Genomic DNA, 14,344 nt, shown 5'->3' with positions numbered 1-14,344 from the left:
GCTGAATCATGCTAGAAATGCTAACAACGTTAAATCATGTTAGAAACGTGCTGAATCATACTAGAAATGCTAACAACGTTAAATCATGCTAGAAACGTGCTGAATCATACTAAAAATGCCAACAACGTTAAATCATGCTAGAAACGTGCTGAATCATACTAGAGATGCTAACAATGTTAAATCATGCTAGAAATGTGCTGAATCATACTAAAAATGCTAATAACGTTAAATCATGCTAGAAACGTGCTGAATCATGCTAGAAATGCTAACAATGTTAAATCATGCTAGAAACGTGCTGAATCATACTAAAAATGCTAATAACGTTAAATCATGCTAGAAACGTGCTGAATCATGCTAGAAATGCTAACAACGTTAAATCATGCTAGGAACGTGCTGAATCATGCTAGAAATGCTAACAACGTTAAATCATGCTAGAAACATGCTGAATCATACTAGAAATTTTAACAACGTTAAATCATGCTAGAAACGTGCTGAATCATACTAAAAATGCCAACAACGTTAAATCATGCTAGAAACGTGCTGAATCATGCTAGAAATGCTAACAACGTTAAATCATGCTAGAAACGTGCTGAATCATGCTAGAAATGCTAACAACGTTAAATCATGCTAGAAACATGCTGAATCATACTAGAAATTTTAACGTTAAATCATGCTAGAAACGTGCTGAATCATGCTAGAAATGCTAACAACGTTAAATCATGCTAGAAACGTGCTGAATCATGCTAGAAATGCTAACAACGTTAAATCATGCTAGAAACATGCTGAATCATACTAGAAATTTTAACGTTAAATCATGCTAGAAACGTGCTGAATCATGCTAGAAATGCTAACAACGTTAAATCATGTTAGAAACGTGCTGAATCATACTAGAAATGCTAACAACGTTAAATCATGCTAGAAACGTGCTGAATCATACTAAAAATGCCAACAACGTTAAATCATGTTAGAAACGTGCTGAATCATACTAGAAATGCTAACAACGTTAAATCATGCTAGAAACGTGCTGAATCATACTAGAAATGCTAACAACGTTAAATCATGCTAGAAATGTGCTGAATCATACTAGAAATGCTAACAACGTTAAATCATGCTAGAAACGTGCTGAATCATACTAGAAATGCTAACAATGTTAAATCATGCTAGAAACGTGCTGAATCATGCTAGAAATGCTAACAATGTTAAATCATGCTAGAAACGTGCTGAATCATGCTAGAAATGCTAACAACGTTAAATCATGCTAGAAACGTGCTGAATCATTCTAGAAATGCTAACAACGTTAAATCATGTTAGAAACATGTTAGTAACGTGCTAAATCATGCTATCAATGTGCTAGCAATATTTTAAATCATGTTAACAACATGTTAAATATTGTTAAAACATGTTAGCAACATGTTGAATAATGCTAACAATATGTTAAACCATACTAGACATTTTAGCAATGTTAAATCATACTAGAAACATGTTAGTAACGTTAAATCATGCTATCAATGTGTTAAATTATGTGAACAACATGTTAACACAGTACTAAATAATGCTAGCAATATGCTAAATCATGTTAAAACATGGTAGCAAACTTGTTGAATAATGCTAACAATATGTTAAACCATACTAGAGACATTTTAGCAATGTTAAATCATACTAAAATGATAAATCATACTAGAAACATGTTAGTAACTTTAAATCATGCTATCAATGTGCTAAATCATGCTCACAACATGTTAACACAGTACTAAATAATGTTAGCAATATGCTAAATCATGTTAAAACATGCTAGCAACATGTTAGCATGTTAACTTTTTAGCCACTTCAAATTCAAGCTTTGCAAAGTTATTTTAAACTTTCAGACAAGGCTTTGTCAAGCCAACATCAAAGTTTGTCATCAAAATTTACTCATCTAGTTCCTGTTTTAAGATTGATTAATGATTTAATGCATATTTTAAAAAGCATTTGTCTATTAAGTATGGTAATTTGTGTATTTAAAATGTATTTGTCTACATTGTCATGTTTGAATTATTAAATTGAAGTCCTCATACAGTCTTACTGTACATATATATGTGGTTTATCTTTCGTCTCTTCTGTGTTTCAGGGCAAATTCATCAGAATCAACTTTGACGTTAACGGGTACATCGTTGGAGCCAACATCGAAACCTGTATCTTTAATATGATGATGCTTTAAGTGTGAAAATGTCTGAAATTAGCTCATGGTGAAAGTAAAGATGGCTTATTTTCATAGTTATGAGGTTGAAAACATTAGCACAACTTATTAAAAACAATAAATCTGCAACTAAAAAGTAAAAAAAAAATAATAATGAAAATGTAGATAAGCAAATTAGCTAAGGCTAATGATCATTTTCTGTGACTGTATGTAGAGCATGAATAATTAATGAGGTGAGAGCTGAGATCTGATTCCTGATTGGCTGTTGGCATTGTAGCACTGCATTGAGTCAGTCACAAGGTAGACTGTGAAGTCTGTTGCATCTGCCCTGTTGTGGTCCTTGACTCTGACCGTCAGACCTGTTGGAAAAGTCTCGTGCAATCCGTCAAGCCAAAGAAGAGAGGACCTTCCACATGTTCTACTACATGCTGTCCGGCGCAGGAGACAAACTGCGCTGTGAGTGTCACTCTTCACTGCTTCAGTGCATGATTTTTGGATGTTTTGATGCTTATAAAAGACTCAAATCTTAGGCTTTTCTAGTAAAAGATTCAATCATTTTCTTTGCCCATCAGCTGAACTGTGTCTGGAGGGCTACAGTAAGTACCGGTTCCTGTCCAATGGGAACGTGACAATCCCGGGACAGCAGGACCGAGACATGTACCTGGAGACCATGGAGGCCATGAGGATCATGAGCATCGCTGAGGAAGAGCAGATCGGTGAATATATAGAGCCGTTTGCTAACATGACAGCATTATAATCTGCAGCATGTTTGAGGGTTTGTAAATTATGTGCGCCGCCCCCTGCAGGTCTGTTGAAGGTCATGTCGTCTGTGCTTCAGCTGGGTAACATGTCCTTCAAGAAGGAGCGTCACTCGGATCAGGCCTCCATGCCTGATGATACAGGTAAACAAACAACATTGTGTCTTTACAAACAGGCTTTGTGTTGTGATATTTTTTATCATTATAAAGGTAGTGCTTTTGCATGGTCTCTAGAAGGTCAAAGATGGTCATTGTAGTGTTATGATATTATAGTATTTAATACTATTACAATGAATTATTTCAATTATTCATTTAAAAAATATATATTTTATTTTTTATATTTTTAGTATTTTATTTTTGGTCTTTATATGTTTATTTTTATATTTTAATTTTTTTTTAAATTATAGTATTCATATTTTTAATTTGTTTTTATTTTTAAATTTTATATTATGTATTATTACAGTATTTATTCATATTTTTAATTAGTTTTTATTTTCGAATTTAGTATTTTATTTTTTGGTCTTTATTAATATTTTGAATTAATGTATTTTTATATTTTATTATAGTATTTCATATTTTCAATTAGTTTATTTTTAAATGTTGTATTTTTTACATTTTATTACAGTATTTATTTATATTTGAATTAGTTGTTGTTTTATTATATAATTTTTTTTAATATGTTGAATTAGTTTTTACTTTTATATTTTTTTAATATTTTGTAATCTAGTTTTCATTTAAATTTAATTTTGGTTTAAGTTTTTGGAATCTTGTGCATTTTTTCTAGTTTGTTTTCCTAATATTTCTATTCATATTTAATTTTTAATTTAAATTTGTAATTTTATTTCAGTTTTAGTCATTTTACTAGTCAACTTTAATTTTATCATAGTATTTTTTAATATTTTGAATAAATTTTTACTTGTATATTCTATTTTCTGTTTTCATTTTATTTTAAGTTTTAGGAATCTTGTGTTTTTTTTCTTAATATTTCTATAAATGTTTTACCTTTTTTATTTAATTTTTTAGTTTAATGTTATAATTTTATTTGTTTTTAGTCATTTTACTAAATTTTAATTTTATTATAGTATTTTTTTTTACTACTATATTTTTATATTTTGTATTTTCAGTTTTCATTTTCATTTTATTTTAGTTTAAATTTTTGAAATCTTGCATTTTTTTCTTAATTTTCTATTAAATTCTTAATTTATTTTTTTAGTTTAATATTATAATTTTATTTCAGTTTTAGCCATTTTACTATAATCAACTTTATTTAGTTAGGCAACATTTCTCATTTTTAATAAAAAGTTGTTTAAAATGTTTGAAATTGTTTTCTTACAATATTCATATTATATTTTAATACAGTTGGAGCAAGTATTTTAATTTAACCCACAAAAAAAAAAAATTGCAAAAAATAACAACATTGTAGGTCATTTTAGTCGAGCTGGTTAGAGCAGGTCGAGTAGGTAAACTAATATCATAGCGTTATCAGACTGTATCTCTAAACGACTCTTCCTTCACGTCTCCAGCTGCTCAGAAGGTGTGCCATCTGATGGGCATGAACGTGACTGACTTCACACGTGCCATCCTCTCGCCCCGGATCAAAGTGGGCCGTGACTACGTGCAGAAGGCCCAGACGCAGGAGCAGGCCGAGTTTGCGGTGGAGGCTCTGGCCAAAGCCACGTACGAGAGGATGTTCCGCTGGCTGGTGATGCGCATCAACAAAGCTCTGGACAAGACCAAGCGTCAGGGCGCCTCCTTCATCGGCATCCTGGACATCGCCGGCTTCGAGATCTTCGAGGTACGGCGAATCCTTACAGCTTCAGCCTTACAGTGAGATTACCCACAACTCCTAGAGGTCGTAACTGTATTTGTGTTCGTCTCCGCAGCTGAACTCTTTCGAACAATTGTGCATTAACTACACTAACGAGAAGCTCCAGCAGCTGTTCAACCACACCATGTTCATCCTGGAGCAGGAGGAGTACCAGCGCGAGGGCATCGAGTGGAGCTTCATTGACTTCGGCCTCGACCTGCAGCCCTGCATTGACCTCATCGAGAAACCTGTGAGTCTCTCCACCAATCACGTGACTCTTAGAAAGATCATGTGACATGTAATGGAGCTGTTTTTGAGAATCCAGAACTTGGAAAGCCATTATTTTAAAAATACTAAATCCTGTTTTATTTCCATTATGTTCTCATTGTCTTCTGTTGATTTACATAGAAATGACGTTTTACAGGGTTAATAAAAGGTAAAAAATGGTCAAGCTAGTTCAGATGGTTGATTAGCTAGACTACCAGTCAATAGGGCCAATGTTGACCTGGAAGATCATTGATTTCACCAATCCTGCAAGTTTTTGGCCATTAGCTGCACCAAGCTGGTTGAGATGGTTAATTAGCGAGACTACCATCCAGTAGGGCTGGTGTTGATCTGGTAGATCATCTTAGACAATCAAGTTAGAGCAGGTAGAGAATGTAAACCACAACAACTATTATTTTTGAATGCCTCCACCAATCATGTGACTTCTAGAATGATCGTGTGACCTTTAAATTAGCTATTTTCATGTCTGTAATTGGGAATCGATAACTTGGGATCCATTATTTTAAAAATCCTGAATCCCGTTTGATTTCTATAATGATCTTCTGTTGGCGTAGAGAGAAAGGTGGTTTTACATAGTTACTAAAAGGTCAAAAATGGTCAAGCTGGTTTAGATGGTTGATTAGCTAGACTACCAGCCAATAAGGGCCAATGTTGAGCTTGTAAATCGTTGATTCCACCAATCATGTAGGTTGTTGCATGTTTTTGGCAAGTCAAAAATGTCCATTAGATGCTCCAAGCTGGTTTAGATGGTTCATTAGTTAGACTACCAGCCAGTGGAGCCAAGGTTGACCTAGTACATCATCTTAGTCAATCAAGTTAGAGCAGATAGTAAAGGTAAACCAATAATTTATTCTTTCTGAATGGCTGCACCAATCATGCGACTTCTAGAGTGGTCATGTGACCTTTTAATGGAGGTGTTTTCATGTTTATGATTGGGAATTGACCCTTCTCAAAGACCCGGCCCCACTTAGTTACCGTTGCTTTGTCCGACAAGCCATGGTGCTGCCACGCCAAATAGAGTAAAAAATACATCGCGGAGCAAAGAGGACACTGACAACACGTCGACAGACAAAACAGAGCAGGTTACTTGTGATATTAAACAAAGTCACAGCTTTCAAACTGTCTAGTTTTTTTAAAGAAATACGAACAATAAAAACCGTTTTGTGGCTCTTTAATGTGTTGTGACATATTGTTGTAGCGCCTCAGCTCAAGTGGCTCGTGAACCGATCATCTCTTATAGCATCAAATAAACATGAAGAAGGAATCAGAAGGAATGTTGTTTCAATCGTGTAAAGATGTCAGTACGCACCATTTTTCAAGTTTAAGTCCACCGAGGATAATCTTCTAATTCCTGACTGCTTTGTCGGACAAAATGGCGGATTCTGCGTTATGATTGGTTACATCACTTGTCAATCAAACTCCAGACGAAGGGTCAATTGAGAACTTGGCATCCATTATTTGAAAAATCCTGAATCCTGTTTGATTTCTATGATGTCTTCATGATCTTTTTTGACGTAGAGAGAAAGGTGGTTTTACATGGTTTCTAAAATGGCAAAAATGGCAAAAATAGCTGGTTTAGATGGTTGATTAGCTAGACTACCAGCAATTAGGAGCCAAGGTTGACCTGGTAGATCATCCACTCTGCCAATCATGTGACTCCGAGCTGTTTTTATGTGTGGATATTAGTCAAATCCTGATGTTTAAGATTGGAAACAGAGAACCTAGGAATTGAGAAACCTATGAGTGTCTCTCCACCAATTGTTTGACTCCTAGAATGGTCACATGATTTGTTTTCATGTTTAAGATGTTTGATTGTTATCTGTGTTGTGTTGTTTCAACCCAGTAATCTTTCCATCAGAATGATCATGTGATCTGTTTTCATGTTAAGATTGAGAAATCAAGAACTTCATGATTAATCTGTTATTTATTATAGATGCTCCAAGCTGGTTTAGATGGTTGATTAACTACACTACCAGCCAATGAAGCCAAGGTTGACCTGGTAGCATTAGGTCAGTAGGCGGAGAGTAGGCGTCTTTTGCGACTGTTCAAAAGCATTCGACCACATGAGTGTTTCCACTATGAAAGCAATCCAGTCGAATGCATTATCCACTACCTCTGGAAGTGATCAAAAGTGGAAAACCCTTAAAACATTTTAGACCCTGTTTACACCTGTACTTAACGTCATCCACTTGTGATCTGATCGAACAAAATGCATCTTAATACCAGGTGGAAACAGGGCCTAGGATTGGGAATCGAGAACTTGGAATCCAGTTTGATTTCCACAATGTCCTCATGATCTTCTGTTGATCTAGACAGGTCACCAAATGAAGACTTTCTTTGATTGTAAACCGTGTTTTGTGTTTCCAGGCGAGTCCTCCAGGAATCTTGGCTCTCCTGGATGAGGAGTGCTGGTTCCCCAAAGCCACGGACAAGAGCTTCGTGGAGAAGGTCCTGCAGGAACAGGGAACACATCCCAAGTTCCACAAACCCAAGAAACTGAAGGACGAGGCTGATTTCTGCATCATCCACTACGCTGGAAAGGTGTTGACAAGCTCTTCGGCTGAACCCATGTGGGATTTCAAGCATAACTGTGAATTTTAAACGTCTGTGATTGTGTTTTTCAGGTGGATTACAAGGCGGACGAGTGGCTGATGAAGAACATGGACCCGCTGAACGATAACGTGGCTACTCTGCTCAATCAATCCACCGACAAGTTCGTTTCAGAGCTGTGGAAAGATGGTGAGTCGATAGATCACATTTGATCAGCTCTTAAATGAATAATAAAGCAGCAGGTTGATGGAGAAAGTTGACGTGAAGCTGAACAAAGACTGATGTATTTAGACTCTGGCCACCTTATTTCATGCCAAAATCGGTGGAAACTCACTGGATTTGTTTTCTTCTGCTCGTATCGTCTGGTGTTTGGTCTTCTGTTTTCATCCATCCATCCGTCCGTCCCTTTTTTTCTTGTCCTCCTGGACCTCTGTACACACCGTCTCCCGTCTGTCCGTCTCTCTCAGAGGTCCAGAACTGTCAGAGAGCTTATTTCTATCAGCGTTTTCCATTCCTTCATTTAGAACCAGGTGACGTCTCTTGATTTTTCTCTCCCGTGACTTTCTTTTCCTCCTCCATCCATCAGCTGTCCTGTGTGACTGTGTTTCTCCGAGGTGTTGATATATATATATTTCTCTGATATTTCTGCTGTCTCTCCTCTCTGTGTAATAGTGTGCTTTGGCGCCCCCGCTGTTGGTCTGTGGTACTGCAGAAATGGGTATAAACTGCATGGGTTTGGTTCTGTTCTCACCAGTGAAACATGACCACAGTATGCAGTTACACACACACACACACACACTCACAGGGTCCAAAATTCACTTCAGCCAAACCTGACAATGGTTGCTTTATAAAAAAAATAAAAAAAATTGAGAAATATATCCTATATAATATATATCCCAATTTTATTTTTATCTGCTTTATAAAAAATATATTTATTTATTTATTTAAGGGGATTTTTTTATATCATTTATATAAAACAGTATAATTCAAATCATTGTTATTTTAATATTATTTATATCCTGTTTATAGTTTTATTTTTTATATTGTTTTTTTATTTTTATTTATTTTAATATTTAGTAATTTTCTTATGTGCTTGTGCCATTTTTTTTTAAATATTACTTATTTTAATTTTAGTTTAGTTTTAGTTTTTATTTATTTCCAGTTAGTAATTTTAGTGCTGTCTTGCATTTAGTTTAGTTTTTTTTTTTTATCTTGTATTTCTATTTTATTTCAGCTTTATTTCAATTAACAAAAATAGTTTCAGTTAGCGACAATAACCCTGCCTTGAATTTTTGTAAATTGATAACATGCGGTGTGAATACAGTGCAAAACATACGGGATTTACGTCAATAATTACTTTTCCTATCTAAAAAAAGGTTGAAAAACATAAGACCTGCGATGGTCCTTGCCCTTCTAATTTGATTTAATTAATTTGATTTGCTCAAATGACGTACAACAAAGTACCAGACTGTTGTTCCTAAATTGAAACGTTTAAACCATGTACTACTTATTTAAAAGTAGAGGCAAATTAAAAACAATTGTTTTACTCATCAAAGCAAATTTGTTGAGCCTCTTTCATGAAACATGAGGAAAATGAATTGTTGAAGTTGTATCATTCAGTTCAATTGAGGTGAACGAGGTGAGAGTTTATTTTGGACCCTTGAACACACAAATGCACACACACACACACACACACGCACACACACACACACACACGTACGTGTCACCTGCACTGCATTGAGTTGGATCCATTTCCCCGTGTGTGTTTCCCCTCCACTCTTCACCAGCATCGTGTGTCTCTGTGGTTTTGTCACCAGTGCTGAAGTGTGTTTGACCCCACTGAACTGTGGGAAGTTGTCACATCATCATGACCAGACTGCATGCAGGAGAGGAAGCTTTCTCTGCAGCGCAGTGACTCTGTCTGTGTCTCTGTCTGTCTGTCTCTCAGTGGACCGTATCGTGGGTCTGGATAAAGTGGCCGGGATGTCCGAGCTGCCGGGCGCGTTTAAGACCCGTAAGGGAATGTTCCGGACGGTCGGGCAGCTCTATAAGGAGCAGCTGTCCAAACTCATGGCCACGCTCAGAAACACCAACCCCAACTTCGTCCGGTGCATCATTCCCAACCACGAGAAGAAGGTACAAAAAAGATTCTAAAGAAATGATAAAACTATGTATGTTTAGCATATGCTTATGTGTTACTCTAAGATGCCTCAAAGAATATTGTGATTATTATGGTAGGGTCTAATCACCATTTTATTATCGTTTTACCATATACAATAAAGTCCCAAAATTGGTAAATTTTTGATGAATTTGTCTTTTTTTTTTTTTACTTTTTGCTAGCATAATAATAAAAATAAACACTATAAAGCCTAAAGTTTACTTCAGTTTTGATGCAAAAGCTTAGCAGCCAGTTGATGTTGTGCGCAATCCCACCTTTGTCCACTGACTGTGCTGTTTCTCTCCAGAAGTTACAAGTGATAAAAATGTCGAACAAATTACTGCAGAAAAATTGCAAATTGTGCAATCTAAGTGTACACACAGTTAGAAAAATGGAACTGTGATCTAATTTTAATGATGAAACTACCTACTTTAGCGTACACATACTTCAGGCTTAATTTGTCCTGAATTTATGGTAAGCATTTGCGTTTTATGTCTCCGTGCGTCTCAGGCTGGTAAGCTGGACCCTCACCTGGTTCTGGATCAGCTGCGGTGTAACGGTGTGCTGGAGGGCATCCGTATCTGCAGACAGGGCTTCCCCAACCGTATCGTCTTCCAGGAGTTCAGGCAGAGGTATCGGACGAACACTGCAGATGTTTGGCATTTTCTCACACTGAATTAATTAATCAGAAGAAACTGCTTTATTCTCTCAACAGCTTAATCTTATTCTGTTAGCATCTGTTACAAACTGAATCTAATTGAATCAGTTCTTACTAATTTAACTCAAGAACAGGACCTGATTGTGTGATTTGACTGATGTTAATTTATGTTTTTTTGCTCAGGTATGAAATCCTCACGCCCAACGCCATTCCCAAGGGCTTCATGGATGGCAAACAGGCTTGTGTGCTGATGGTGAGACCAATTTTAGAGCTTAAATAAACCAATTTAAAGGCGTCCGGTGTGACTTCAACACAGTGTTTCTGAAACTGGGGTTTGCAAACCCCTGGTGGTTGATGAGGGAACTGCATGGTGTTTGAGAATTGGTAGAAAGTTAATCAAAACGTAAAATTAAAATTAATAAATAGTTTTCAAATGCAAACAATCACAATAAAACCATAAAAATGTTTTAATATAGAATATTTTTAAATAATAATGTTTTATTTTGATTTGTTTGTATTAAAAGTATTTGTTTTATTTTAGAATATTTATAAATATTTGTGTTCTATTTTAATTTTTTTTAATGATTTGTTTATATTTAAAAAATCTTTGTGTTCTATTTCTTTTCCAAATGAAAAACAATCAAAATAAATCCCCAAAAAAAAAAAAAAAAAAAAAAAAAATATATATATATATATATATATATATATATATACTTTATTTTTTACCTGTATGTCATTTTGACCGTTAACCAACATCAGAAAACCGTAAACAAGCGAATGTGTTGTTAAATTATTGAAATATAAACTTAATCTCAGGGGAACTTAAAGTAAATATTTTAGGGGTCAAATTGGGTTGACAAAGAAAGGGGAAAAAATGGTTTGCGAACACCTGTTTTAGCACGTCATAATAAGCTCTTCATCTGTGTCTCAGATCAAAGCGCTGGAGCTGGATCCCAACCTGTACCGGATCGGACAGAGCAAGGTGTTTTTCCGTGCTGGAGTTCTGGCTCACCTTGAGGAAGAGCGAGACATGAAGATCACTGACGTCATCATCAACTTCCAGGCCTGGTGCCGTGGATACGTCGCCCGCAAGTGAGTGTTAAAACACACAGTGGGTGTTTGCTAGGGTGTTACTATGTTTGTAGCCAGTTTCTAGGGTTTTCAGGGTGGTTGCTAGAAAATAGACCTACACATGAACTACAATCCACATAACAGCAATATATTGATGTATATATATTGATGTCATGCAGGGCATTCGCTAAGAGACAGCAGCAGCTGACGGCCATGAGAGTGATCCAGAGGAACTGTGCTGCCTACCTAAAGCTCAGGAACTGGCAGTGGTGGAGACTCTTCACCAAGGTTAATAAACACACACACACACACATGTTCAGATGTGCCTGATGTGTGTTCTGTACTGATGCCGTGTGCGTGTGTGTGTTTCAGGTGAAGCCGCTGCTGCAGGTGAGCCGACAGGAAGAGGAAATGCAGGCCAAAGACGAGGAGCTCCACAAGGTGCGGGAGAAGCAGCAGTTCGCCGAGCAGCAGCTGCAGGAGTTGGAGGCCAAACAACAGCAGGTGTGAAGCGCGTATTCGAAATGTTGTCATGGTTACATTTTTATTTATATACTTTTCTTTCTTTTTTTTCATTAATTATACATTATGAATTATATATAATAGAGCTGCATGATTCTGAATACAGTGAGAATCATTATTTTTTCATTTCAAATAGAGATCATGATCTCTCACGATTCTGAATAAACAAACTAAACAAAATAACATGAAATTTACTAGACGTTTTGACTAAATATTAATTGCTACAGTCTATTTAAAAAAGAAAAGTTAATTCATGTGAATCTTTTTAATCCATGAATGATTTAATGACTCAATCATAAAGACTTCACTTGTTTCATTACTGAATGAATCAGCATTTTTTTTAAACAAATCTCTTAAATGAATGATTCAGTGACTCACTCATATATACATCCGTTGTTTCATTACTGAATGAATCAGTATTTTTGAACAAATCTCTTTAATTATTTAATGACTCGTTTATAAAGACTGAATGAATCAAATTTTTAACAAATCTCTTAAAATTAAAAGAATTATTTTTTTAATCTGTGAATGATTCAATGACTCAATCATAAAGATTTCACTTGTTTCATTACTGAATTAATCAGTTTTTGAACTAATTTCCTGAATGAATGATTTAATGACAAATAAACTTTTAACAGTTACTTGTCGCCACCTACTCGTGTAACGATGTATCTGAAACAATCTTTATTTGAAGCAACGAGTCACTTCCAAAAGGTGATTCACTCTATTTTGATCCCTACCGTAGACATCAGTGTTTATATCCGAACTATAAACCCAGGACTTCTGTGATCATTTGAACTCTCTGGCTCAGCGGCAGCGCCAACACAGACCTGAATGTTCGCTGTGATCGTACTTGTCAAAGGTTTAATAGACAGAGCCGGATCTTTGTCATAAGAATGGGTGTTTGAACAGAGATCACAATCTTTTAACGATTAATTGTGCAGCTCTAGTATATAATTGATGTATGTAGTATAATTATATAGCAGTTTGGGTGGGAATGTTGAACGCTGTGATTGTTTCTCCAGCTGAATGCGGAGAAGATGGCGCTTCAGGAGCAGCTGCAGGCAGAGATGGATCTGTGCGCCGAGGCTGACGAGATGAGGAACCGCCTGGTGGCCAAGAAACAGGAGCTGGAGGAGATCCTGCATGACCTGGAGGCTCGAGTGGAGGAAGAGGAGGAGCGAGCCAATCATCTGCAGACGGAGAAGAAGAAGATGCAGCAGAACATCGCGGTAACCAGCGTTTGCTTTCAGGAACAGGCTCCGGTGTGTCTCTGCGATTGGTTGAATGAGGAATGTCTGTGTTTTGGTCCAACAGGATCTGGAGCAGCAGCTGGATGAGGAGGAAGCCGCCCGACAGAAGCTGCAGCTGGAGAAGGTCACGATGGAGGCCAAGCTCAAGAAAACCGAGGATGACGTGATGATCCTGGACGACCAGAACAACAAGCTCTCTAAGGTCTGTCCTCACAAACGCTGGTTTTGATGTTGTTTAAACACTGGTGGTTTTTCTCACTGTTCGTCTGCGTTCTGCTCGTGCAGGAGAAGAAACTTCTGGAGGAGCGAATCTCTGAGTTCACCACAAACCTGGCCGAGGAGGAGGAGAAGTCCAAGAGCTTGCAGAAGCTCAAGAACAAACACGAGGCCATGATCACCGACCTGGAGGGTGAGTGCAGATGCTCTTACTTACTGACACATGTTTGTAACACGTGCAGAAAACTATGCTTTATCCTGCTCTAAATGATTGGGGCAATAAAATCATCATTCAATGTTTATTGTACTTTTAATCATTTATCCAAAGCGACTTATGAGTGAGGAATACAACAAGCACTTTTAAAATATAGCATAATGTATAGTTCATCATGTTTGAGTCACATAAAATGTACATTATGAATTATACATTATGCTGTAAGTAATGTAAAATGTATCATCATGTACATAATTCATAATGTATATAGTTTATAATGTATAAGTCATGTAAAATATACATACTACTTGTACTTAAGTCATGTAAAATATAGCATAATGTATATAATTCAATGTATATAGCTTATAATGTAAGTCGTGTAAATATACATGATCAATATACATTATGCTTTAAGTCATGTAAAATATAGCATAATGTATATAGTTCATAATATATGCCATGTAAAATATACATTATGAATTATATACTTGTCATGTAAAATATAGCATAATGCATAGTTTATGTCTGTCATGTAAAATATACATTATGAATTATATACATTATGCTATATTTTACATGACTTAAAGCATAATGTATATAATCCATATAGTTTATAATGTAAGTTGTGTAAAATATACATTATGAATTATATACATTATGCTATATTTTACATGAC

The 14,344-nt window shown here is 36.0% G+C and overlaps 1 protein-coding gene across 4 annotated transcripts in view; it reads left to right on the top strand.

Annotated features, from left to right (window-relative positions):
* LOC137017171 (myosin-9-like) overlaps positions 1-14,344 on the top strand; it is a 60,926-nt gene that overhangs the window by 29,130 nt on the left and 17,452 nt on the right. For 3 of the 4 annotated variants that reach the window (XM_067381154.1, XM_067381152.1, XM_067381153.1), the window contains 17 exons: positions 2,108-2,171; positions 2,534-2,632; positions 2,749-2,892; positions 2,983-3,078; positions 4,458-4,729; positions 4,818-4,991; positions 7,394-7,567; positions 7,651-7,765; positions 9,525-9,712; positions 10,245-10,366; positions 10,576-10,645; positions 11,324-11,484; positions 11,643-11,751; positions 11,836-11,967; positions 13,011-13,217; positions 13,303-13,440; positions 13,524-13,647. In XM_067381154.1, coding sequence (XP_067237255.1) covers positions 2,108-2,171; positions 2,534-2,632; positions 2,749-2,892; positions 2,983-3,078; positions 4,458-4,729; positions 4,818-4,991; positions 7,394-7,567; positions 7,651-7,765; positions 9,525-9,712; positions 10,245-10,366; positions 10,576-10,645; positions 11,324-11,484; positions 11,643-11,751; positions 11,836-11,967; positions 13,011-13,217; positions 13,303-13,440; positions 13,524-13,647 — 2,389 coding nt within the window. Of the gene's footprint in view, positions 1-2,107; positions 2,172-2,533; positions 2,633-2,748; positions 2,893-2,982; positions 3,079-4,457; positions 4,730-4,817; positions 4,992-7,393; positions 7,568-7,650; positions 7,766-8,043; positions 8,107-9,215; positions 9,222-9,524; positions 9,713-10,244; positions 10,367-10,575; positions 10,646-11,323; positions 11,485-11,642; positions 11,752-11,835; positions 11,968-13,010; positions 13,218-13,302; positions 13,441-13,523; positions 13,648-14,344 lie in introns of all 4 variants that reach the window. The other variant, XM_067381156.1, reaches the window with a different exon arrangement.

Source organism: Chanodichthys erythropterus, chromosome 3, assembly GCF_024489055.1.
Source record: "Chanodichthys erythropterus isolate Z2021 chromosome 3, ASM2448905v1, whole genome shotgun sequence".
In the NCBI taxonomy this organism is placed as follows: Eukaryota; Metazoa; Chordata; class Actinopteri; order Cypriniformes; family Xenocyprididae; genus Chanodichthys; species Chanodichthys erythropterus.
Note: the sequence above shows the minus strand (reverse complement) of the source record. Positions and strands in the feature narration are given on the sequence as shown.